Source organism: Mugil cephalus, chromosome 11 (genome assembly GCF_022458985.1).
Source record: "Mugil cephalus isolate CIBA_MC_2020 chromosome 11, CIBA_Mcephalus_1.1, whole genome shotgun sequence".
In the NCBI taxonomy this organism is placed as follows: Eukaryota; Metazoa; Chordata; class Actinopteri; order Mugiliformes; family Mugilidae; genus Mugil; species Mugil cephalus.
The window spans coordinates 4313900-4341559 of NC_061780.1; the positions used below are offsets into that span (position 1 = coordinate 4313900).

Genomic DNA, 27660 nt, shown 5'->3' on the forward strand with positions numbered 1-27660 from the left:
ACCTGTGTTTTGCTTGTAATGTCAGAGCGGTGTTAATTTAACATTCTGAAGCCATTTTTGGGGCCGATGAAGGAATTAGTTGAACAATGGGAATTCAAATTTAACACTTTCAGTTAATTGTTCAAGTATTATTATTTTGTAAAAAGGCCAACAATCCCTGAACTCACAAGTTTTTTTTTTTACTTTGGATTGTTTGATGTTTACAAGGCAACATCTTCACTGTTCTCCAACCAACAGTGAACAATGACACCTGCCGACATTATTATTACTATTGGATAAAGGTAGAAACTGAAACCAGCAAATAACACTTTCACTTGAAAAACACAGTCTAGACCAAAGTTAAATAATGTGAGACATTCAGATCCCTAATTAGATTCAGGCCTGTACAAATAATACTCTGTCCCTCCATTTGGTATCCCTATTGTGTGTTTTTATGGCCCTCCACTATAAGTCCAGCTCTTTGCATATCATCATCATGTGCTAATACGAACATTGATCATGCTCAGGGTTCGTAGTTTTCCAATGTTTATTCAGTTCTCATTTGAAAATTGCTTGTTGGATTTCTCTACAGCCCTCATTTGTCCTTTTCTTGCTTCCCTCTGCTGAGTCTCTTATTTGTTTTCTGCCTAATATTCCCACATGTATCATTAGTTTGATCTAGAGCCTCCCAGTATAACCTACATTCTCCATCTGGGAGTTTTGAACCATGCATATGAACATTTTCATGGGAGCTTTTTCAGGTAAATTAGGGTGTTTTACTTACTTAATTTCCCTGTTCAGAAAAGCCACTATTTTAAACCTTCTCCTAAGCATTGTAGAAGAAGTGTTGCTGGGCATGCATGACTTTCATATCAGCCTGTATTCTGCTTCCTTCTGTCCGCTGTAATGTACAGGTGAAGATGAATGCTGACTTTACATAAAAAGATGTTGTATTCACCCTCTCTGGTGGCTCGAGTGTAGTGAACCCATTACTCTGAGTCTGTTAGAAATAGGATTATAGTGCATTCTGACAGTCGGGGTGGAAAAGAGCTTGATATATTGGCTAATATGCATACAGGCTTAAGCCCACAGTTCTGGGCCTATTCCTGCGTGGACGGGTGTGTACATCAGGTATTAACTCTGCTGAAAAAAAGCCAGAACTGGTCCTTTCTGGAAAGTAGGACAACTGCCATCTTTGGAGAAAGGTATTTTATCACTGGGTGACAGTAGCCAGGTGGTACATGTCACATTTAGTGGGTACAAATATGGTACAAACGTATGAAACCTCCAATGTGTGAGGGCCCAGATTTGGGCATGTTGACCTGTCCATATATAAAGTATATACACACTGGAAGACAGACAGAAAGGATTCACACAATCCCACTCAGGAAATGACTCGATATGAAGGAAGAGAGAGGGAATTATTTTGGACGTGTCTAGATTTCCAATCTATTTTATTGCATCTACCTGTCTGCTTTTACTCTCCGTCTATAAGAACTGGGTTATTGATAAGAAACCTGCTCAGAATTGGACATACTACGTTTCCCTTCACCTTCATGCTTTTGTGGCTACTCCACAAAACTTTACAATTAAAGAGCTTTTCCACCCAAATAAAAAAATAGAATAGGGTTGCTAACCTTGAGCGGTTAAAGGTTTCGTCATTGTTTTCCTTTCTTTTGAAACTTGAGTGGGTAGCAAACCCCAAAAATGTACTACACATACCAAGCAGTTTGCAGTATGTATAGCTACTATACAAACTCTAATTTAGAAAGGACCTCAAAGTGTTTTAGCGCTGCTGTTACCATTAACAATAGGAGAGTGCCCCGAGTTCATATACTTTATTCTATCATTAAGATATCTTATTAACATAAACTACTAATTATTTCTTAAAATCTATTCAGATTTATAAAAGGTAAATTAATAAACCAAAGTAAACATCTGTATGCAAGGCAAACTATAATAAATCAGTCAGAATTAAGGTTAAAGCGTTGCCAGCTCTAGCACCAGCAGTGCTCAGGGGCTACATCTCTGTGCCACTTCATTGGAAGACTTAACCTTCTAAACAATGCAAATGTATGATGTTAGGAGCTCAGACATTATGACTTGATGTGTGACTTGGAAATCAACATCTTAAAAAGCTGGCAGCTCAAACGCTTGCAGCCAACACACGTCATTGCCGGCATCTTTTAAGGAAACCTGCGTAATGAATTGCACCAACAATCTATTTCAAGAAAATAAGCTGCAGATTAACTAATGGTGAATGCAAAATGAGGATAAGTAAACTTAGAACAGAGATAATGAACAGATGAGTCATCACTTATACTTGCTTTGAACTTTCCTCATCAGCTTCATCCATTTAAAAGCTTTTTGCAGACCATACCGAGCGTCTGAAGCAGATAAATAAATCTTTTCATTATTCACCCTTCGCCTTTAAAACAGCATCACTTCTCAGTTTTCGACAGGTAGGGTGTTTGAGTGTATTGGAGAACTTGCCATAGTTTTTCTGTGGATTTCAGCTGTTTCAACTGTTTCTGCCTCTTCATCAAATCTCTAACTGACTGACGTTGATGTTGAGATTAGGACTCTGGGTACCATACCATCTGTTGCAGGACTCTTTGTTCTTCTTGTCACTGAACATGATTCTTTATGACTCTGGCAGTTGTACTGGAGTTGCGGCCATGTCGCAGCGTTGTTTTGGGACCAGTCAGACGACTGCTGTATGTTGAGTGACGTACAAAATATACAGGTATCTCAGACTTCTGTGACTTCTGTTTTTCCACCACTCATTTTCTCTCTCTACCTCTTACACACGTTCTCTTGTACCAAATACTGTGAGGATTCTTGATATGAGCCTGCAACTTGTCAGTCAGCTGTACCCATTAAGATGAAAATCATGAAATTATAGAGCAGGAAGAAGTGTTTGACATGGTAGGGGCTGGAACAGGCGCTAAACTCTTCAGCACTGATATTTTCATTCAGTAAATGGCTCCGATCTTTTCGCTGCATCTTTTGCCTTGATATTCTGTACAGCGCAGTAAAAACCAGTACAATAATTAATGTATTCTGTCTGCTTTCAAGCCATATTTAGACAATTTGTTTGTGCAGCTGTTAGTAAAAAATAATTGCAGGTGCAGCCATTGCGACTTTTTCATTAATCCTCCAGCAGAATGTGAATTTCTATCTCCGGCTTTGATAACGGTCATTTCCAAAAGGGTTATGGAAATTTACATTGCCGGATAATCAAAGTGTTGGAAAGTGATGATCCCTCGTCCTCGTCTTACTCATTCCGTGTAGCCTATGGTCTACCTGTATCCATGGCAACCCTGAAGGCAGAGCATTATACAAGATGAAGGGAACTAGAAGGCGAGAGATGAGGCATATTTGTTTTGATGTCTTCACGATGCATAAAAGAATGTGGCAGCCATTAAATGCGTCTACCCATAATGCTTAGGGACAGCTCAGTGCCAGCAGCCACTTCACTGTCCGTTCTTTCTCCCAGCATTGTGACATTTCAAAAGCCTTCAAAGATCACAGACCAGAATTCATGCGCTTCCTCTGTGTTTCCTCATTCAAGATCAGGTCCTTGGAGCCCTTGATGGCATGCTTTGTTTGTTATCCTTTAAGTATGAAACTAGCTTGTTTCTTTGAGGATGATCTGCATGTCTGTAATGTAAGGAAGCAGCAAAATTACAAAACTGACGTAGACTGACTGTTAGAAATGCCTCTGAGCTGCTGTACAAACCATGTAGGCAGTAAACTTTGGGTGGCTGGAGGAAGAACATTTGACTTCCATACCATTGTTTCTTTTCTTTTTTTAAAGCAAAGCTTAAATCACTAACCTTAAAACTACACTGGGGGGCTTTTATCTTCCTTTTTTAACAGTGAGATTAAGAACACTGCTGCATGCTTCTGACATGTGCCTACTGTGTACAGTCCCTCAGCCTCTTCTTTCAACGCGCTCCAGTGAGCAAAGCCACACCAACCCTAATCTGTTTTTGTCCTCACTGTCAGATGCTTTCTGTTAAGACAGTAATCCATTTGAACTCAGTTTCTTTTTTATCCAGAGCACTGGAAACTGTGGCTGGACACCTTCTAGTTTATATTTCATGAGGTTCACAGAATCCAAGATCCATTCAGAGTTATCTGTCTTGAGCTACATCATACTGTCTCTGCTGCTCTTGCTCCTATCTTATCAGATATGGCAAACAGCTTTATTACTGATTACATGATTGGCTTAATCAATGAACATCTTTTCCAATGGCATGATTGTAAAAGACATTCATTAATTTTTAAAAGTCCCACTGAATAGCTTAAACTTTAAAGTATTCGCAAATCTCAAATATCGACTACAGTATTTAAATAATTCTTAGTTCATGTGCAACTGTGATACTATTGCAAGGTCCAAAAACAGTTTGAAACCCTTGAATAGTTCTATTTGGCTTACAGACTGCAAAAATGAGGAAAATGACTCCTAAGATGACAATTGCATGTCATACTGGGGTATATATAGCAACAGATGTTTGGGAAATAGCAACGGCACAATCACCTATTTTGCAAAATAAGTTTGAGATTTTAGTTTGTATATCACACCAGCCTGGTTTTTGCCTGAGTCAATTCATATTCGTATTCTGACTGGATAGACTGTAAAAATGAGTTGCTGATGAAAAACTCTTTGTGCACATTGCACATGCAACAGGCAATAAGTCAAACTGAGGGAGTCAGATTTTTGAGTAGAGACGGCCTTTAACTGATCAGCATTTGTGGGGAGCATGGTTTGTGGACTGATATCGATCTTTTCCTGTCAAATGATTTTGTTACAATCCTGTTTCCAAAAGATGTTGGCAGTCTGTGTAAAATGTAAATAAAAACAGAGTGATGACATCAAGTGAGTATCTATTTTTTTATATATATATAAAGCAATAAGAAATTCTCAGTTTGAAGGTTTGCAGAGGTTTGTTTTCATTTTGCACACGTGGTTTCTTGGAAAAGATTTTCTGACTGTGAAGCCAAACTTATAGAAGGTACCTTTCTCTTGGCGCTCCCTGTGGTTTCCTAACCCCACAAGTACTCCTAGTCTCTAGATGAGCAGATGTATAAAGGATGTACAGTCGTGCTCCAAATTGGAAGTTGAATTAGAAATGACATGAAAAGACATGATCATATCATTTACCTGTAATTACATCCCAAGAGACAGGAGGAATTCTGCCTGACTTCACCTGCTTTCTCCACATCATCGCCTCAAAGTGAATCCAGAGCACGTCAGTTCTCCGCCAGTTCCTCCACTGTTTCTGCCTCCCTTGAGCTCATTTGCCACCAATTCCTCCTCTATCATCCAAACAGTTTTTGGTGGCTGAGATTGGGCCAATTCTCACTAGCACGACATTTCATTACAGCCAAGAATTGAACACATGGTGACCTCCACTCAGTTCCCTGCTCCCGCATCAGGTCAAAGCTTTCTTTCTCTTCCTGAGAAAAAAACTTTTTTTTTCTTCTTTTGCAGTCAACTTTCTAAAAGCTGTGGCTGTACAATCTCTGTGCCTATAATGATGTCAATCCAAGCCAATTATGGCTCTCCCCTTTGAAGCTGAATTCTAATTTGGGCCTTAATGAACCTCATCTTAGTATGATTTCATCGGCAGCCCCGTGATTGCATTGATCAAGTTAACCTGCGTTGTAACTCAGTGGGGGGAACATGTCTTGATTTGCCTGTCAGACAATCATGGGGAGAAAATGGCCTCGCAGCTTCAAAGTGGAGGAGCTGGCTTAAACTGGAAAGGGCTAGCAGTGACTGGGCAGAGTGCCAGTATAGTGGGGCTGGGAAGTGCTTTCTTTTTGTGCCAAACAGTGTTTTGGCACCGTCCATATCCTCACATTCAGCCTTCAGAGAACGGACACACAATCTGGCACTCGCTCAAGGTGTTGCAGTGAGGGAGAAAAGAAGCTTGCACTCATGTTTCTCCAATTCCCAAACTTTTGACCCCCACCCCTCACTTCTTTAGTAGCTTTCTCAGGTGTGACATGGAATATGGTGAGCTGGCAACAGTGGTAGAAGATATATTCACACAGTTTTCTCTGAAGTAGAAGTAGCGGGGCCACAGACTAAAAATACTCTTTTACGCGCATGTCCTCTCAAGTATTAAAATAAGATAGAAGAAGAAGGAGGACCCCTTTATTATCATCTTATCCTGCTGGTACCTGTGCATCAACATATGCACATTGTTTTTGGCTGGACAAGGTGGATGATCTGCTTATATTAGATGAGTAGATGTTGCTTCTTTAAAATAAAAATGTCCGTAATTTTGGTTAGATCATTATGTATGTATGAAGAATCTCAGTCATCCAGGTCATATATATCATATATATATATATATATATGCACAAAACCACTTTCTTGCATTTGCCAAACTGACGCTAGTTTCCCAGGGATGCAGACGGCACCATCTTGCACCTTTAGAGACTGTGCTTTACGGTCCGAGAGAGAAGCCACGCTGAAATTTATATGACGTATATTTTAGTGTTTCAGTTTGGCCCACGTCCCATCCACTGACATGGAGAGGGTGGAGCTTATGACTTATACTGCAGCCAGACACCAGGGGGAGCTCTGCTTGCTTTGGCTTCACTTTAGAGGAGCTGTTCTGCTGTTCATCTTTATAGAGTATATGGTGGTTATTCACCTGAAACCCTCATGACCAAAGGCTCGTTATGGACCCCATGAATCAAGGTGCGAATAATGGGTAAAGGGCCTGTGGAGGAAGGTCAGCGCTGCATTGTGTATGTGTGTTGTTGAATAAATCATTTCAAGGCATAAACACTTCTTTTTTGGGGGGGCATCATTAACTGTTGAAGACACATTGTAGGGCAAGCACAAGAAATCTATCACCTTAAAACAAGTTGATTTGACTTGTTAGAATAATCCATGTCAAACATTTGTTTTAAGATAATATGACTTGAGGATCCAACAGTGAATACAAATAAATATATGTCAAAGTAAATGTCAAAGAGGCTTTTAAATCTGAAGCCTCTATCTGAAGAAATCCCAGTTGATCTGTGAGTCACTGAATCCAATTGAGAAAGAAAAAGACAACATCTAATATGTGGAAAAGTAGTAATGTCTGAGTATGTAATATGCAATGGTGAGAAAAAGATGATGGAAATTGCCGGTCAAAATTTGGAAGATGACTGGGATAGTAAATAATTAAGCTGTAACTGTGGAGCACTGCACTCACATATAGGTGCTACGAGGTCACATTAATTGCCATCCATCAGTAAAAACAATCTCTCTTTTCTGCACACTCAACTGAACACAAACATCTAATGGTCCCCTCAGTGTTGTTATGCTCTGGCTTTTAAGGTTTGAGCGAGCACTTAAGTTTCTTCTGCTTGCGTCTACTAATTGGGATGTTTGCGACGATGGCAAATTGGTGGACCAGTGGTCTGAGAAGAGAAGACGCGGCGAGAAGCAATAACAAAGAGAGAAAAAAGAAGGCAAATGACAAACGGAGCCACTGTGAGACGGTTCGCATCTACCTGGCAGGTAGCTGCCCCCACAACGTGACACATCTGCCACCTCAAACTGGGTGCACACAGGAGCTGCCAACTACCACCGATCCAGCTCCTTTTTTTTCTTTTTTTTTTTCTCATACACATACTCCTACAAAAACAGGCTAGCTCTTCTCACATGCTTCTACTGTTTGAAATAAGCAGCAGCAGTTCCAGGTGCTGCTGAAGAAAAAGAAAGAAATAGAAGAAAAGTAATGTAAAGCCTCCTGTGTGGACAGTGCTGTGGCAGGAGTGACAGCATGCCTTCCCGGGAGACACCTTGGCTCTGTTATAGTCACCACAACGGACACAGCAACTCTCTGCAGCCCTCTGAAATTAATACAAGCTGACCGGCAGCCTGCTCTCTCAGCCTCGGTGGCGGACTGCAGACTTATTCGGAGTGACAGAACCTGTGACTTGTCCCAACGAAGCCCGGGTGTCCTGACTGGGCTGGGACACACACAAATGCCACTCTGCCTGAAGACCTTTCCTGATTACATGTGACTTTGGAAAATGGGATCATCACAACAAGGTGACCCACAAAACACAGACTTTGTCCACATCACTGTCTTTACAAAGAATATAATCACAGATTTCTCTCAGGGCTCACTCACACTAGGCGACTGTGCCGTGCTTTTCCCCCTGAAGTCCGGGTAGTGTTAGTACAAGTGTACCATGCCTCCGGATATGGAACGCTACCCACTAAACTGCTGCTAAGTACGCAATGTGCGAAACCATGACACAACCACGTAACCATGACGTACAAATCAAGCGTCTGTCACCTCCATAATAGCAACAATGGCAGCGGCAAAGGGTTCGTCAGAGTGTCATAGTGTCGGAGGCAACCGTGCCTCGGCCCACTTGGTTTGGGGTAATATGAGTGCGGGACAGCGGGGAGCGGGGTACGGGACAACTGGCCCTCGTGTGAGTGCACCCTAAGTGCAGCTTCACCGACCAACAACACAGTCTTCTGTGAAAAGCAAGAAAAGCAAATCATTTGTAAGCTGATTGTTTTCCACGCGCCAATAAATAACATTCGAACAACCCTAACCCGGGGCCAACCACTGATCCACACAACAGAACTGGTACTCACATGTGACAAATCCAACCAGTGCACGCACACACACACACACACACACACAAACACACACACACAAGCACGACACTCTCAAGCCCACACCCTTATGAAGGCCCTTTTTGCAGCTCAGCCTTGTTCTGCTGGCTCATCGATTGTGGACCTCCTGATGCGATCAACAGCTGTCTCTCAGCCGAGTGGCCATCTGATGGCAGCCTGGTGTGGTTCCGCCTCAGTGTTGCCCGTCAAGGTCAGGCCCCCCATCACAGTCTGTCTTTGTGGCCACATTTCTGCTCAGAGCTGAGTAATAGCATGCTGCCCATGAACGGTAATATGCTGGGGAGGGGCATTAGCTGGTAAGTTGTCCCAGGCCTGTCAGTCCCTCTCACACTGACTTCAGTTTGTGGACTCTAATGTTCAGGTTTTACTAGAAAATAACCTGCAATTTATGCCTATATCTGCACGGCTCGCACCCACAGAGTGCGAATCCAAGCTGTCGTAAAGAGGAGGAATATGGTTTTGTCTCTCTCCGTCTCTCTCAGCGGACATTTGCGCATCATAAAAAAGAAATAATTGTAGCATGCCAAGGAGAGAATGTCAAACCCAGTGCACTTTCTCACCCCAGCGCAGCTGGCCAGCCACCATGTGAGTCTGAAATTGCTGGACACAGACCTCCGTCATCAGAGGTTATTATTCAGCTTCCCTGAAGAAGATATTGAACTAAAAAGAAAAAAGAAAAAAAGAAACAGGAAGATGTTCAGTTCCAGAGAGGATATTGATTAGGGCTTTGTGTGTGTCCAGCCACTCATCTCTTCTCTTCTTCTATCCCTCCTCTTGTTCTGTCTTTGTCAAACTTTGGGTCAGAGATGTAAAACTCGGTACGACTGTGTGTCTAAGCATGAATAGTTCTTTAGTAAATCTCAGTTATTGCAGAACCTTCTGCTGTACAACACCTATTAGGCCTGTCATTTATACAGTGAGGAAGTTTACCAGTTGTGCAACATCATTGAAGTTCCCCAGCAACATCAGTGCAGCTGTCATTACACACGACTCTGTTTATTTATAGTGTGTGTGCTGTTACCTCACTCACCCTTTTTAAACATTAAAAATAAAATTGCTATTTTCTAATATAGCCAACATCCCCCTCGACCCATGCTACTACTTTACACACCCTCCTCCATCTTTCTCACACTTTCCCTCTTCTCTTACACTTCCTCTGTATCTCGGCACTTTCGTGCAGTTACATCTAATTAGCATCAAAAGACCAAGACTCATGCAATATCTATGAGCTGTGACATTTGTGGCAGGACAGGGCTTCCTGAGATGACCGTAGGGCCTCGCACATGGAGGGGTCTGTGCGAATATCAGACACCATGACTCACTATCTTGTAAAATAAAAATAAAAAAAAAAAAAAAAAAAAACATACACCCTAGCATCTTCAGCCTAAAGACATTCTTGTTTCTTTGATACTGTAGGTCAAATCTTCAAGTACTCCTCTTGACGATGAGGAGTGTCAGAGTGATTCATGTTTATTTATGTTGCTGCTCGTGCCTGTAGCTGTCTTTTATCAGCTGGTTATGTGCAGTTCCTTTTTCGAGTCAGTGATCTGACTGCAACTTAATTTTTTCATGGTATATTTAAATGTGAATTCCTATTCAAGGCGAGTTTCTACAAAATAAACAGCCCCCTGAGGAGGAACTGGGAACCACGCTGGCATTTTCCAGGAGAAATGGACAAACGCCAGTGACCACGGTTTTACTGTTGATAATCTTGAGTGGAAAAGCTACAAGCTTGATGAAAAATGATTATTCTGTGTGGTATGAAGAATCCTGGAGTGTGCAGGAGTACGCATTGGCTTGGAGTGGTATTTTAATTATGAAATATAAGCCGGTTTAACATTTTGCTGATATGACTGACCTCCTTTCTCTTTGCACCAAGAATAGCTCTACTGTATTTATTTGTTTCCCTCGCCCCCGGTGCCTGAATCCTGCACCTGGGTCTTTTGGCTGGAGTCGAGCAAATCTGTTCAGCCTTCCCCAACATTATTGTGCCTTCAAATTGATGAAGCATGTCGAACCCCAAACAATCCTCTTTACTGTTGAGCTGTGTGTCTGAACTTGACTCAGGAATTGCGTTGATGCGTGCCAGCACGGAGACAGAGGAGTGGCAGCAGGATGGATGCCACCCCCCAGTGAGAAAATGAGTGGAAATCACAGCATTTTCCACCCAGCTGACACCCAAGACAGATGGAGCTAGCAAACACTGCAGCGCAGCCCCAGCCGAAACCATGGCAACAGTGAGGCAACAGGAATCCTGCCAGGCCAATCGCAGAGAAGAACTCAGTGCCATCTAAGCAGGTCCCCGAGGTGGACTCAGAGAAGATGATTGCCTAATGGATGGAGGTTGATACTGGAAGAATGAGGAGGATCCATCATAGCGCTCATCGTAGATCGAGAGGAATTCACCACCATATGCTTCGTACCCTGAGGGGATGCTGTGATCTGGGCTGCAGCAACTAGCATGTTAGATCACATGGAAAATGGCATGTCATCAGCCAAGCCTCTGTGGTGATGTTAAACAGAAGCTAACTAAAGCCCGGAGGCATGTCTGTGGTTGATGTGTTTTTGGAGAGTTTAAATGATGTGTTGTGTCAAAGGGATGCCTCTCCAGAATCTCAATTCACCTCATTTTCGCTTCAGTTATTGTAAATCTGCACCGATCCCCACAGACACTTTGTCATTTCACATTGCTAGCCAGCCGACGATCGGCAGCACAGCAGCAGCCGTACAGCTGATGGAGAGTGTCTCGCTCAAGAACATTTTAGAATGTTTAACCTCAGGCTCTGTAAGTGAATGAAAGTCTTGAGTTCCCGGCACACAGTAAAGCACTTTGTTGACAAAGTGCAACAGGGTGTTTTTTCAGTAAAGAATGAATTTTAATTCACTAAAAGATTGACACGGTCAGTGTACCGATATACAACCTTGTCAGCCTAAAGAATGTATGTGCTTGCAGACACTTTATCTTCTCTCCTGGGGTGAAAACTGAATGCGTAAACCACTGCTCAGAGTTTAAGGTATAAATGGTGCAAATGTAATGTGGGGAGTCAAATGTCATGAAAGTCTTCTCACTTCACAGAAAGTAAAACTGCAGCACATTTAGTAGAGAAGGTCTCGCCAACTTTCTCTTTTTCTGTCCTTATTTTTAATTAAGTTTGTGTGAACTGAAAAGGCATCAGTTTCCCCCATTATATTCAAGGTCCACTTGTCCAACACTGAAACAGATCTTGGCCTTTGCGTGGCCCCATTCTTCACTTCTCGGAGTCAGATCAATGCTGCCTGGCACATTTTCTCCACCCATGCAAGAGACAAAAAGCTGAGTTTAATTTAGGTGTGCCAAAAAAACAAAACAGGCAAACTACCATGTCTGTATTTCCACATCAGCGCTATCACACCTTGGATATGAGATCTCAGATTAAAGTGTGATTTATGCTCCTGCCACCCGTCTAACTCATAGGGCTTATGCTGCTGAAAGCATTCATACCTGTGGGCTGATGTGTGCGTATCATTCTGTAATTACGCCACTAAAACACAGCGACTGGCCAGGTGCATTGAGTTTCACTTCATACGTCTGGTCACTGAGTCACGTGAACAAGGAAATGCATTTTGGCCCAATCACAGACGCAATGCGTAGTACATTTCTGGGGAGGTGTATGTCACGCTGTAAGAATGCTATCAAGACGATGCAGGACTGTAAGCTTTGCTTTCACAGGGCATGAGGCGGATAAAACCTTTATTGACAAAGGTGTAGTATAACTGCATATATTACCATCTAAAACAGTTTTCACTAACGTTTTACACCTTCACCAGATCCTCGCTTTTAACAGAGAAGAATCCAGTTTGACCTTGTTTGCTCTGGCTTTTAAAACATACGACATTACAGCTTTCTGGTGAAATGTCTGTTATTATAAAAAGTGAGTTGCTGCCTTTGTCTCTCACCTTTTTTGAAGAACTTGTGAAATTGAGTTTGTGGAGTGTCTTACATGTTTCAATTTGTGTGGAAAAGCAGTTAAATTTTGAGGGTCTGAATTGCAGTTATCTGCGCCGCACAGCTTGTGAACTGTGTTAAGCTGAATTGCCTTTTCTTTTCTCACTATATGAAGGCTCAGCGATTATGTAGGCTTTTGTTTTTTTAAGGAGGATAGATTACATAGACTTTACAGAGAGCAACTTTTATTCCAAAGACATACGGTATGCAGACACTACATGAGCTTCATTGGCTCATATTCATGTGAGGACGTCACTTGCTTCCTATTTATTGTTGCACACTGACAACACAATGACCCCCGGCATGAAGGACTTATGGTATGAGCGTTAATCTCTGAAAGACTTTTATATGATGCCTTAATTTACAGCGGAAATAAACGCTCAAACAGGCAACCATCTGTCTCACTCTCTGGCTTCCAAACAAACGCACTCACACTCGCTCTCCCACACGCATGGCATCACAGTGGCCATATCCTTTACTGAGTCCCGTCTTTGATGAAGCAGCCGTCACTTTGAAGCCTGGCTCTGCCATGACGAGCTCTTAAAGCCCCTACCTCTCTTTCTTTTTCCCTTTCACTCCGCAAACAACTGGCTCATATTGGCAGCTGAACTGCAGATCCTCGCTAGGCCACGCTGATAACCCAAATCTGATCTTCCTCATCTCGCCGTTGCCTCTTCTCATCCCAGTCAAAGATACAGACGCTAACTTCCCCGACTCCCGCTCCCTCGTTGGCTCTATTACTGAGGCTGTGACTGCTTTATCTTTTACGCTTTATCCTTACCGCCATCATCGCATTGTGTTCATCACCACTCTTGTGAAGTCTGCTGGCGTTTTTCTTTAAAGATTACGTCTTTGAAGAATAAGCAACAGGTATTATTGGAGTGTAGTTTATAGTTCAAAATTACGAGTAAAAAATGTATAAAATGAGATACGTATTCTCTACATTTGTTGAGACCATTGAGCCATTGAAACTTTGAACCTAGATAGATGGATAGATAGATTACTTTATTCATCCCCAAATGGAAATTAGGTAATGTGGATGTTACTTAGACATGTAGCACCCACCTAGACCAGACCAGACACCCCCACCTCATAGTAATGACACTCCTTGATGGTAGCAGCCATCCCCAGCAGGATGCAGCCTCACACAGACATACAAGGTGTTGGCCTGGCCTCCAAATTCACTAGATCCCAAACTGATCAAGTATCTGTGGGATGATCCACAGATACTCCTCCTCTTAGACACCACAGGACACACTCAGATGACCCATGCCCATTCTCTGATGAGTCACAATTGTTTTGGAGGCACAAGGGAGACCTACACAGTATTAGGAAGCTGGTCATAATGTTGCGTCTGATCGGTGTATTTGCCTTTTAGTTGACCTGTAATAGCTTTGAGCCTCTGACAATCTCCTCAGGTCATCTGCCACAGATGTACTTTGTGTTTAGTTCTAAATAGAAGTGTCCAGAACTATGCTAGTATGCTAAACAAAGATGGTAAACACAGTAATCATACCTGTCAAACATCATTAGCACACATAAGCATCCTGACTTTACCTTTAGCTTCCAGTACCACCACGATGAAGCCTGACAGAGCTGCTAACGTATCTGCAGGATGAAATTTGCTTCCTAGTCAAGTATGTGGAACTGGATGAGACATTCATTTCTTGTAATGACTTCTTTGACTTGCAGTCTCAAGTGAATAAACTTGATGTTCACACATGCAGAAAGGGCCACATAACAAAGATGAGTGCTATACACATTGGAGAGATTACTCTTCTTATCTAGAAGCAAACAGCTTCTAGATACAGCTGTTCAGTCAGACGAGTTAAACAGAACTCACACATCTCTAAATCAAAAAGAACAAAATGAAAAGGAGCAGAATTGAAGAAAACTGTCATTGAGTCATTGAGGTTGTTATCTTTGATGAAACATTGTATCATTTACAGTGTTTCATTTTTTTGTGGTCTGCTGTTTAAAGCAGGCTAGCTCCTTCTGTAAACTTCTTTTATGTTGCACCAGTGTTGCCTTAAAGGGATCTATCAAATATTCCTAACCTCACCCTGTCCCAGGATACTTTATTAATGGAGTACTAGTACACTTTGGTGGTATAATGAACATCACAGACTCTGCATGAACTTACCAGGATTTTAACATTGTTCATTGTGTTGCTGAAGAACTGAAGAAGATGCTCGGATTAGGGGCAAAACTCTACTAGTCCAGTTGGATGCTGATTGCAAGTTGCTGACAGCTTCTAAAAAAAGAATGTGTGAAAACTTTAATCCTTCTCCCACGCAGACTTGCAGTGTCTCAGCTATTTGCATGGGACTGACAGGCAGTCTCAGAGACTTTTTCTCTCTTACTCTTAACAAGATCTCTCAGATTTCTTGCAGTTTCTCTGGGAGTGTTGTCTGTCTATGCCCACACAGGAAGGTACCTGTTAGCTCTTCTGTCTGCCTCAGTGGGCAAGAAGTTGCCTGTTGTTGAGACTCCATCATTGTCCTAATGAGAAGTGGACCTGACATCCTCTTCAAACGCCGCTCCTCTCTGCTTCCCAACAGCTGCCGCCTCTTCCTGCGTTTCTTTTATGGCAGAGACGTTATGGCACTGGGCAAATCATAGGTTGAATTATTGCTGGGTCACTGGGCCTGTCTGGGCCGTTGCTACGGGGAGGTCTGATCATGTATTACATCCTTCAGTGAGTAAACAGGTATCCGAGTGAGGCTGTGGGACAAGACAAGCTCTTTTATTTTTCTGGTGTCAGCTGATGAGGTCCAGTGTGCCAAAATTATTATCTCTCAACGTGCAAAGACAATGACTCACAGTGATTTGCTGTGACGGGCAGCTCAGAGATATCTCCATATATCTGACATGTTGAGTCTCCCATTTTCCTTCTTATCAAGGGAACATGGGTGGGGTTCAGTCCTCCCTCTGGATTTCCTCGTTTATCATTTCACGCTGGTGTTGCAACAAAGCTACGAAACAGTCAGCTTCAGATGACGAACGGCATCATCTCACTTCCTGATGAAAAACTGACTGACTGACATACACTGCCACTCGGTGGCTGCGCTGTAACATGGAAAGATTATATCAAAGCTGAAGCTTTCCAATAATGACCAGTTATGTTTACAAGAGTCAACCGCGCCTTTTTTTTTGCTGTCACAGTAATTAAAGAAGGGCGATGACAACTGCATCACTGAACTGGGACAAATAACTGCAGCTGTGGCAGCATTATTAAACAGTGGCAGCAGTCTGCAAACTGAACTGATTTGTATGAGCCTGCTTTAATGGGTCAAAAGGAGGGGCAGGAAGTCTGTGTGCAGCTCATGTATTTGAGAGAAGAATGTTTAAACTGATGAACATTGCTCTACAATATGGCTGTAATGTGAACTAATTTAGAGCTGCTCAGATTCAGCGGGGAACTGACTGAGCAGCCACCACTTGCTTGTTTTCCAATTTGGGCTTTGGTGGGCACTTCCATTTTACCGCTGCGTTTGTTTTCTGAGAAGTCCTCATGTCTAATTTATTGGATCTGTCTTAGCGTGTTCGCCTTTTCGCTCGCAGGCGATGGTATGCTGCATAAATTATGCAGAGTACTTTTCATTTCCGACATCAGCTGAAAGACATCGATGTCACGCCGCCAACTGTGCCACCTGAGATGTTGAAACATGAGTTTCAGGTATAAAAATGCAACAGAATCTTGCAGTAAAAATCTCTGGCATTGGCAGTTTAGGTTTATATAATTTGACCTCCTTTGACATTACTTAAGGTTTTGCAGAAAGCCGGGACAGAGCTGCTTTCTCGCTCATGTCACCCTTAAATATTTAATATGGACGTTACGTTCCACAAATGCTGCTTGGTATAGCCGGCATCTGTAGCTCAAGCTTCAAAGCAGTGCTGCAGCTTGCTCAAGGGCAGGCACGTTGATGTAGTGAGATTTCCACCTGTTCGACCATAGTTGAGTGAAGGTGATGTGACTTCCACTGCTTCTTAGTCAGCTCACACCAGCAGCTTGTGAAATGGAGAACAAAATCAATGTGCAACAAAGGGTCCTCTCCTGTCAGTCCTGTCAGATCCAGCTGAAAGGGTAGCTATATTGGGGATGGTGATGGAAGCTGAGACTTGTAATATGCCTTTCAGTCAGTAATGGCTGCAGCTAGTTTCTCAGATACCTGTACAGTATCCGTTTCAGTTCTAATAATCCTGTGTTTGCTCATCGGCACCATGAAGAAGTAAAGGATCCTAATAATGATCCATGATGCCGGCAGATAAACCGAACAAACCAGGTGCAGCAGCTGCTCCTAAAAGATCAACTTTTTGTTCCAGTCACCTTGTGGGGAGGAAATAAGTGTCTGATTATGACCTCAGCAGAATTAAATCTCAGTTTATTTTCTGCCAGCAGCAGTAGTTAAATCATGTTTTCAGTGCTTTCCTGGTTGTGTGTCAGATTTTTAACTCCGATCACAGACATGACAGTAATGACACTTTCTATCACACACATGCATATAGACATGTGAGCTGTGGCTTCAGTCGTAATTTCAAATGTGAGTTTTCAAGGCTTTGCTTTTTTTCTTTGTTAGACATGAGATTAAAGTATTTTTATGCTAGCTGATCCAAACAATGTCACCTTTGGCCTTTGTAAGTTTTGAATGACACCTTTTTCATCACTGATTAAATTGTAATAGAAATGATTATCAATCCTGCTCTATTGTTTCCTTCAATGTCTTCTGATGCCATCACATCAAGTTCTTCTCTCCTTTAATGTCATTCTGATTTTAGTTTGTTGACAGAGCAGGCGCGTTTCGACCGCGACAAAGAGCCATCCTCTGATCCTCAGAACAAAGGGGGAAAAATGTAGTTGTTGGTGAGAGATCTGTGTTCCATACGGTGCCAAAACTGCAATTATTTATGTGTGCTCTAAAGACAAAATTGCCTTTTTTTCTCAGCCAGGCAACATGAGAAGATTTGCAAAATGTTACCCACTGAGTTTTTAGATTTGTTTCTTGTGGTACTCAGGAACATGAAGCGGCTTCAGATGAACTCTTCTTACAGAAGCAACTGGTTGACTTAAAATAACTGTGTCTGAGCCGGACTCGTGTCATGAAAACATTGTGCAGGCGCCCTACTTTGGTCTCAGAACCAGAGGACAGAATCAAGGAGAACACAAGCAGTCGGTGTGAAACTGAGATGAAATACGCCTTTAAACGGGAGATGTTTTCCACGACACCTCAGCTTACCACCCGTTCCTCATCTTTAGCAGATCAGGTTTTCGGTTCGCTCCCTCGCCTACATCTCTGTAATGCGAATAAAGAGGAGGGGATGGCAGATATAAAAGAAACGGGCTTTGTTCTGGCATTCAAAGCTCATATTTTCCACTCAAAAGCAGTGACGCTGATAGTGGGGGATACAAGCAGCCGATGCAGCTCTTTGCTGGCTTTTAAAACACATCAGCAACCAGTCACACAGTCATTCCATTGCCAAGTTATATTTCCACCATGCCCGTCAGCTGTCGAATCACACTTGAGAGTGGGTTCCAAATGTGAAAGAGAAAACAGGTGAGACAAGCTGCCTGGATAAGTTGGTTGTCAAGCCACAACACATTAAGAGGAGACGGAAAAGACTCTTATGACAAAAACATTTAGCTGGGATTCATCTTTAACAACGCAGGTGGTTTACCATACTTTTCTTTCTCTAAACAAGGCTGAAGAAAATAACAAGAGTAGCAAAATCCTCCTGTCCTATTTATATAGTGACACAGAGCATCAGTGTTTTTCCACAGTCTATTATTACCATTAAACTGGTGGGTGGCATGTCCCTTTAGGAACATGCTATACTATGATGAAATGGGCTTTAATTTATAGTGAGCTCTCACGTCCTTTTAACAAATCCATTTTCTCGTGGTCCTGGTGTTGCTTGTGTAAATGTTGGTGCAAATGTTCAAGCAGCATCCACATATACTGATTTGCCCATATCCTATTGCTTTCTAACTGTTGACTCCAATATTTCCAAGTGAAAGAAGCAGGCCATAAAAACTGTTGACAGTTTATGGACAGAGCTGTTCTCTGTTTAAAAAGACAATTTGGTTAATGCGGCTGCTCCATCTGTGTTCTCCCGGTGCTCCAAGTCCACAATCAGCATTTGTTTGGTAGGGAAACAAAGTTGTAAATATCACTTTTACATTACCAAAGTATTTTTTTTTCTTTTTGCCTATCTATTGCCACATCTTGCCTCATTTCATGAACGTACCATGGTCTTTTGTCACCACATCGCTGCTAGCCTCTTCCTCATGTCTGCACCACCTTAAGTGTCAGCTCTTGAGAAGCATTGTTGTGGTCAAACTGTCTACTGTGCCTCAGCTACTGTGTCATGAAAACCTGAGACACTCACATCCCAACTGGCCTGCAAACTGCGTTGCCCAGCTTTATGAAGATTTATGTACATTCTGAGTTGAAACAAATGGGTTTGGGGCTGAGAGATACTCACGGGAGACAAAAGCTGGAAAATAAAGCACTTTTGGATCTTCATGTCATTTGCATATATTGAGAGAAATATAAACGATCCCCAGCCTTAACCTTTAAATCAAAACTGCAGTGTTTACCCTAAAAATACTTAAAACAATGGCAGTGCTTTACAACAGCACAGTGACTGTTGGCCGTGTGGAACAGCTCATCGGTCCATTTTCTTGAGGCCCTTGTTCCCTGAGGAGAAGACTGAGAGGTTTTGCTGGTAAGCAGAAGTGGCAGACCAAGAAAGTTTCTCTCCGCTGGGCTCTGATGATGTTTGCTCTGGGAGAGATGACTTGCTGCCTGATGTGTGTCTTGAGCAGTTAAGAACTGATAGAAAAGCCATTTGTGTTCAGCCTCCTATCCACCAACCAGCAGAGGATTTCGACTGAAAGAGAAGAAAGCGGCTGTCGGCTGTCACGTTCAATCGATGTAGTTCTTGTCCCGAGTTCCATCGCTCTTTCCTTATTGCAGAAAATGTTTCAAATACAAAATGTGAGCGCAACCTGAGTCTCAAATTCATTGAAAGCCCCACGTATTGAACGGATGTGTAGTTGGTGTAAACACACAAAGTCCAATTACTGTGGCACTTCAGTAATGAAGGTAACATGCAGGAGGAGGCGTTCAGTGGAATGTCAGCGAAGACAGATACGCGAACACGGACGCTAATTTAACTCGTGTGCTGCGTACAGTAAATCACAGAGCAGATGTCAGCCAAAGGGGGCTTTACTGTAATTAATCTAGTCATTTATAAACAAGCTAATGAGAATAAATGAAGGGAATACGGGCAGCAGAGCCAGCTTTGTGTCTTGTCCGTTACTTAATGCAGGAGAGGGAGTTCATTTGAATGTGAATGATTACATGAACCAAAGTACATTTCTGTAGTGAGGTTCAAAATGATGCAAGTAGTACACCATGCAAATGAGAGTAAGTTTGTGTGTGTGTGTGTGTGTGTGTGTGTGTGTTTGGGGGGGGGGGTTGCACCGCTGGTGGTAGAAAGGGCCGATGAAGAGAGATGAGACCAGGCGTAGGGTCATTAGTGCTCTCTTTGATAAAATAGTGATCCAGGGAACTGGAGGGCGAGTGTAGTGCACACACACACACACACACACACACACACACACACACACACACACACACACACACATCAAGGCTGGAGCCGATCTCTGCCAGAAGTAGCAAGTCACCATAATGCCACCCTGGTTTCATCCTTACCGCGTTCACCACTTCCACAAAGCTGAGTTTTAAGAAAGAAACAGGTTGTTTCATGTTCAGCAAAAATAAATAAATAAATAAATAATTCAAAATTTTCCAAGATATTATCATCAAATGTCTAGTTTCATCAGTGAATTTAAAATTGCGAAAAAATAAAATAAGAATATTCAATTTATTTCTGACGAAACATCTTAGTCCTTCCTCAAAATGTGGTGAGATTCAGTACCCAGCCTTCCATGTCGGCTGTTTGAATGTAAAAGGATCTTAGCCTACATGGTGCTTTGTGGCTAAAAGGAAAACCTTATTACAAGCCTCCTACAAACACTGACACGTTCAGGAAAGGGACAAATAACAGGCAGCCAATTCATTTGACCTGACTTCTTTTTCGTTCACTTGTTCATCCATATATGTAGCTAGAGTATTTACAAAATTATATACAAGTTATACAGTAAAGTATTAAATAACACTTCTATGAGGGTCTCATGCAAAAGCATACGGATTAGATTTTAAAAGAGCACGGCAGTAACTGGCGGTGAAGCTGTCATGTAGGAGTGGGTGTGCATAATTATACAGTATGCGTAGGCAATTGTATGCATGGCTGTAGCATGTATTCCCAAAACACCTGTGCTATAAATGTCTTCCACGGGTTTTCAAATTGGATAAAGGGCAAAGATTCACTTACAGTTAAGTGATAGCTGCATGTGTATTTTAAAATTTGTGGAAATTAGTTAGAGTTTAGTCCTGTACCAAGGACACATGGAAGATGTCTGTCATGTACTGTATAAATGCCCATAAATTGGCTTAAAAAAAAAAAAAGAAACAAAAAGAGGGGCATTTTTCATGTTTTTGTTCAAGTATAAAATAATGCTGTTACACTTGCCTGCACATTTCAGGGTAATTGGAAAACTGGCTATTCTAAGTTCACCATAATGTTTCTAGTTGATAGTAATTATAGACTAAAACAAGGAGGTTCAAATTGTAGCCTGCAGGATAATTTGCTGACTGTATGGCAGCATTAAACATCCCCAAACACTTATAGAATAAAGTATCATATGAGAACAGAGGCCATTTACATTAGCCTCGTTGTAGTAGCGAACACTAACTGAAGCTCCAGTGAAACGGCTGCAGACCACGAAGCTGACACTGAAGAGATTTATTGTACAATAATACCAGTCCTCATAGTGAAGGCCAGCGGTTCTAGCTATCTGGCTGCAGTTTTCCCCTCATCTTCTTCAGCGTTTCTGCTGAGTCACTGCTCTTCACTTTCTCTTTTCTTCTCCTCTCCTCGTATACCACGTCTTCTCAGTCTCGTCTCCAAGGCTTTTACTGTGTGAATCCATATGAATCCCACCCTTCCTTTATATCTCCATGGACGTCTCACTTTCTTATGTCGTAGTCGTCTTTTTTTTTTTGTCTTTCATTGTTGCCACTGGCTGATGGAGATTCTGTGACTCATAATCCAGCTCATAAGTTGATACATGATTTGTGGCTCGGCCCTGGCCTCTGAGAGCCTGGCCAGTGGGGGAAGTGCGGTTTTAAATGGACTATTGTAGATCACATCGTCGAGATGGCTTTTAATCCTGCTGGAGTTCTGCTGAAGCCAGCCTTACAGTGTATGTTTCACATAATTAGCTTTAGAAGGGAAAATGTGTGCAGAGCGTTTGATTCTCAGTCTGCCACGGTGGTTTGCTTAAGCTTGGAGATGAGGAGCAAATTTTTAATTATTTGCGTCTGAGAAGCTGCAATAAAACCCTCGCACATATGTCTTTTGTCTGTTCACCAAGCCACTTTTCTTTTCTTTTCCCCCTCAGTTGTTCAAGAATAAAGTACTGGAGCTGGGAGAAAAGCTGCTGCCTGCATTCAACACGCCAACAGGAATCCCCAGAGGAGTCATCAACTTGGGGAGGTGAGTCTCAGCGCTGGTCTTCACCTCCAGCTGTCCTCCATCCCTGACAAAAGAGCTGTCAGGTTGTCTAGCATTATCAGTGTACGTTTTGGACCATCCAGAAGTAGGTTAAAAACTAAAACAGAGCCAGATTTGATGTTGAAGCTGTCAAAAAGTCAAAGAAAAGCTAATATTAAGGCAAATGTTCGACCCTCCTCTGTTTCATCGCACTGTAATGATGCTTTAAGACAGTTCGGCACGTAAAATAAATCTTTAGGTTTTCTTAAAAGGTCAGAAAGAAGAATCTTAGCTTTCTTAGCAACACTCTTTGAACAAGAAGTCAAGTAAGAAAAGAAAACAGTTTCTAAAAAGTCTCAACAATCATTTATATAATCTCCATTTATTGACGATGGATCGTCTGCAGGCTGAGCTTTATAATGACGACCAACGATGACATTTGGATAAGAATTAATCTGCGCTCATAAACACTTCGGAGGATCATATGAATAGAATTTGCATGTCTTTAAAGGAGTAGTGTTGTTTTTAATCTGTTCCAAACCATTGCCTTCCTAATCTAAAAATCTTTATTGAGATGATCTCGTTAATGTCATGGTCATGCAAGGCTTCTTGGAGCTGTTTTCATTTGCGGAGCAATCCGACCGTGGATTTTTCTACGAGTTTGAATTGGATTTTGACCCTTTTTAAGCAGCGACTGGGATAATAAATGTGACGATTTAACAATTTTATAATGAGAAATCGGAGCTGAAAAGCTTACAAGAAAGAAATCCTGACAAAGTGATGAATGCTGATAACAGACCTGTGTCGGTGACCCTGACAGGAATCACTAGGCTACATTCATGCAGTGTGAGAAACGTTCAGTCGTTTTGTCTTGCCAGCATAAAGTACGATTCATGACCAACAAAGTGAAAAGGGTCCATTATGACGTCTCCCGTGAGGATTGTTGAAGTTTTTTTTTTGTTTTTTTTCAAATGTTAGCTTTCTGGCTCATCTTTTATCTGTTAAGATTTTGGTAACCCCTTCATTACTCTGTCCTTTTCCTCTCATTTCCTAATCTTATCTTTTTATAAGATACTTCCTGGCACCTCTGTCATCCACCTGCTACCAATTAACCCACCAGCCAAGGACAGCTGCTGGGAGATTTAATTACCTTATTCTACAGTCAGCTCCTGCGACATCACCAACATGTGCCGTTGGTAGAGATGGGCAGGAGGAAGCATACAGTAACACATAGAAACAAACCCATACATGGACACGCATATCACAAAATGTAAGAGAACATAAACAGACGGTCAATGCCAAGCTTAAAGGTTAGCTGTAAGTGATGTAACCTGGAGTTACGACTTCTTTATGGTACATTTAGTGTCATATTGTGTGCAGTAATATCTATGACAACGTATATTAATGTCGTTTTATCCACAAATTTAAGTCTTTTCCTCATTGTGACAGGAAACTGAATATCTGGAGTTTGGTTAGACAAAAAATACAAAGTAAAGACATCATCATGGAATTTTTCCAACCTTTTTGGATATTTTTAAGACCTGAATAATCAATGAATTAAGAAAGTAATCAGTCGATTAATTAAGAAAGACCTAGTTTTTTTCCTCAACACATTACTTATGATGTGTTATGATGCTTTTTCTTTCATCTTTTTATCTTTGTACACCTGATTATATTTCTGGCAACTGTGGAAAACATGTCATTATAAATGTGAAAAGAGTAAAGAATGTGGGCTAGTGAGGTGGCAGCAGTGATGCAGGGACTAACCCTCCATCCTCTTCACTCTGCAAACAAATGCACCATCTGCTGCCCTGCACCTCCGCTTAGATCTTTAGTTAAGGCGGAATCACACATGAGTCGAGCCAGAGCTTCTAATGATGTGCCAAAAAGAAAAAGCTTTAATGGTGGACTCATCAGAGTGGAAAGCTCTTTGATACCCCTGTGCTCCCACATACCAAGTCACCACCAACCTTTTCTATTCCCCTGTTCTCTTCATTTTTAACTAATAGCTGGTAAACTCAATCATCACAGCAGTAAACTCTGCTTTAACCAAAGTAGGAAAGTGTCACTGCACAATACATTCATGGAAATCAGATTTCAGAATCAGTGTCTGATTCACTGCCCTTGTAGATAATAGTTTGTAGTTTTTAAAGCTGTTACTAATACACATTACTTGGCATTGGCGGCAAATTTTAAGCTGACGCTAATGAAACTTAACAAAAACATCCATCAAAAGGGGCGACAATAAATTGTCTTTAGGGCAGATGATGGTAAAGGTTATTTGATGCATTTGTGATTAGTTTATTTTTAGCCAGACAGATATTCAATTTGCTTGACATCATGCAATTAATGTTTTCGGTGTGAGAGCCAACATCAGCTGCCAAGATAATTTTATATATTTTAACTGCCGGGAATATCAGAAAAGATCAAAACATGCGCGCTCTTGTGTCTCGCTGCCAGCTCCCAATTTATTATCCAAGATTCCTACCAGCATTGCACGCAGAGATTTAGCATAAGGCTGCCCGGAAGGCTTAACCGCAAGAAATATTGATCCAAAAATCTTAACACAATGGGTGTTATAATTTAACTTTCATATCAAATCTGAGAAACTGGAAATTGAAAATATCAACTCACCATTTAAGCTCCAGAGTTATGGATGGTGATACAAAATGGTGGGAAACATGAATATAGCTAAATGTTCATCTCATCAATATTCCTTTTCTGTGGTTACTAATGCCCATCTAAAAAGAAAATGAAATGCTGAGACTCAAGGTTCACCATGCATTAAGCAGAGTCTGAGTATGGACAGGAACTCAGAGTAACCCTCTTTATCTTTGCTCTGTTGCAGTGTGTTGTGAATGTGTAACCGTAGCTTGGCTTTATATTGCAACTACTATAGGGTCACATAAAGCTGGAACTGCCTCTAAAACTTTTTATTTTCCTTTGTGTCTAATGTAAAATAGTGTAGTCAGTTACTTTTGCTCTACACCAGGCATGTCAAACATACGGCCCGCGGGCCGGACCCGGCCCGTTGGGTCATTTAATCCGGCCCGGCATAAATTTCTGAGTATGTCAAAAAAAGAAGCGAGTCTCTAGCTAATTTCTATTAAAAGTTGTTATTTTTTAAAATAAATACAAACCAAATGCTCCCTCCGGCCGCTAGAGGGCAGTAAATGTGTAAAAGCGCTTACGTCAAGCATGCGGCACTGACACGAATTAGTCACAGGAAATAAACATTCGCAACGTGATGTGTCCAAGTAAAAATAAACCGGCAGTCTTGCTTCACCATTCACCACTACTAAACAAGTTATCGGTCAACACACCCTTCCCAAAATGGCACTGTCAAAAAAAAAGAAGAGTGGACACGGAGTGCAGAGTTTTCCAGGAGAAATGGACCGAGAAGTATTTATTCACAGAAGTGAATGCAAAACCAGTGTGCTTGGTATGTAATCAGCAAGTTGCAGTGTTCAAAGAGTTTAATATTCGGCGCCACTCATCATAAAGACAAGTATGTCATATTAAAGACAATTAATATTGTGCAGTATATTCTCAACTTCAGTAGGCCCAGCATAGTAGTTTGATCTGATGTAGTCTAATCCTATTGCCCATGCACTGCTATAACTTTTTTATTTATTTATTTTATTTTATTTTGTATTTCTTTTTTCATTTATTTCAAAGCAAGTTATTTCAAGTCAAAGTATGACAATTAAGGCGAAAATATTTTTATATATTTTTTATAGCTCCCACTTGAGTTTGTTTAGTGTGGTGAGTTGGTTCAGGTGTAAAACTGCATTCACTCAACTGTTAAAATAAACCAGTTGTGAACACATTCACGGCCAAACATGAAAAATCATTTTTTTTCCCATTGTTTTTGAATAAATGTGTTGTGCTTAGAAAAGATCCCTTGTCATCCGTGATTATAATATGTAGGGTAGGCTACAAATGTAGGCTGAATGATAAAGCATAGTACTGAAAAACAAAGCTAAATATTTGGAGTTGACATTCTTTTACTGATCCGGCCCACCTGAGAACAGAAAGTCTGGATCCGGCCGCAGAGCCAAACTGAGTTTGACATGCCTGCTCTACACTTTTAGTCTCTGGTGGATTTTCTAATTTACAACAGTAGACTAATGGATTTCTTAATATACACTTTAGTTGAACTGAATGTTCCTAATAATATATGGAGCTTTGACGGTAAAGGCAGCAACAATGTACTGGGCTACAAGAAAGCATATAGAGACTAACAAGAGTCAAAAGTTAAGCTGTGGACATCACCATTGATTAAGTTCTACTTCACATCTTTACACCAAATGGATATACATCTGTTTATTTACTGAGTGGTTTTGACAGTATGAATACAAATCCTGGGTCAATTACGTCAACAGCGTTAAGAGACAAGGATAAAATGTATTACTTTCCCAGTCAGCCACTAAAGCCTAAATTCTATTGTTTGTTTCCTTTGACATTTTATAATTAAATTAGATATGCAGAATGTAACCAGTACTTGTGTTTTAGAGGCCAACTGTTAAGGACCAGACCTAAGGCTTTCTGAGAGCAAATATCCTTTATGTACACTGGAAATAACCAAACAAAGTACCACCATGGTGGCCAATTGGCAGACGGACTGAGACACCATAAAACCAAAATTTTAGTGGCAATATTCAAAATGGCAGCCTCTCATAGTAATGAACTGTCTCACAAAAGAGTCAATTAAGTATTTCTGGTGTCAGCCTGATGAGCGACACTAGTAAACTGAAAACTACTTCCAGGTCAGCTTGACAATTATTCAGTTGCCAGGCTGATGTAACACATGAACACTGGTTCTGTCGGGGACACTGAGCTGTAGTATGTACCTGCATATGTCTGTGTGTAAAATCCATGAGACTTAGTCAGCCTGTCTGAATGTCGTCTTTGTTGCAGTGGCACCAGTTGGAGCTGGGGCTGGGCTTCAGCCGGGAGCAGCATCCTGGCTGAGTTTGGGACCCTTCACCTCGAATTTGTGCATCTGACCGAGTTGTCCAACAATCCCATCTACACAGAGAAGGTTCAATATATAATTCACATGCCTAGTTTTACTATTGCAGGAATGAGATGTGAAAGTGTTGGCATTTCTTTGTTAAGACACCTGATTTCTGTTTTTCTGCAAAAATTATTCTTCTCTTTGTGAATGGGTTTTAGTTTGTGAAACCATGGCGCTGCTTCATTCTGATTATGTGTCTTTGAAGGTGATGAACATCAGGAAACTTCTGAACAAGATTGAGAAACCACATGGACTGTACCCCAACTTCCTCAGTCCAGTCAGTGGCAACTGGGTCCAGCGTAAGTATTGTGTTTATATTATATGGTATTCTATAGATATTTATTGTAGTTCCAAATCTATGACATTATTTCTAGAGAATGA

The 27660-nt window shown here is 41.4% G+C and overlaps 1 protein-coding gene across 2 annotated transcripts in view; it reads left to right on the plus strand.

The window, feature by feature from the left end:
- The window catches only part of LOC125016770 (mannosyl-oligosaccharide 1,2-alpha-mannosidase IA), a 171005-nt gene that overhangs the window by 131011 nt on the left and 12334 nt on the right, over window positions 1-27660 (plus strand). Inside the window, exons 5-7 of one of the 2 annotated variants that reach the window (XM_047599453.1) lie at window positions 22168-22262; window positions 27177-27303; window positions 27485-27578. In XM_047599453.1, coding sequence (XP_047455409.1) covers window positions 22168-22262; window positions 27177-27303; window positions 27485-27578 — 316 coding nt within the window. The remainder of the gene's footprint in view (window positions 1-22167; window positions 22263-27176; window positions 27304-27484; window positions 27579-27660) is intronic. The other variant, XM_047599454.1, reaches the window with a different exon arrangement.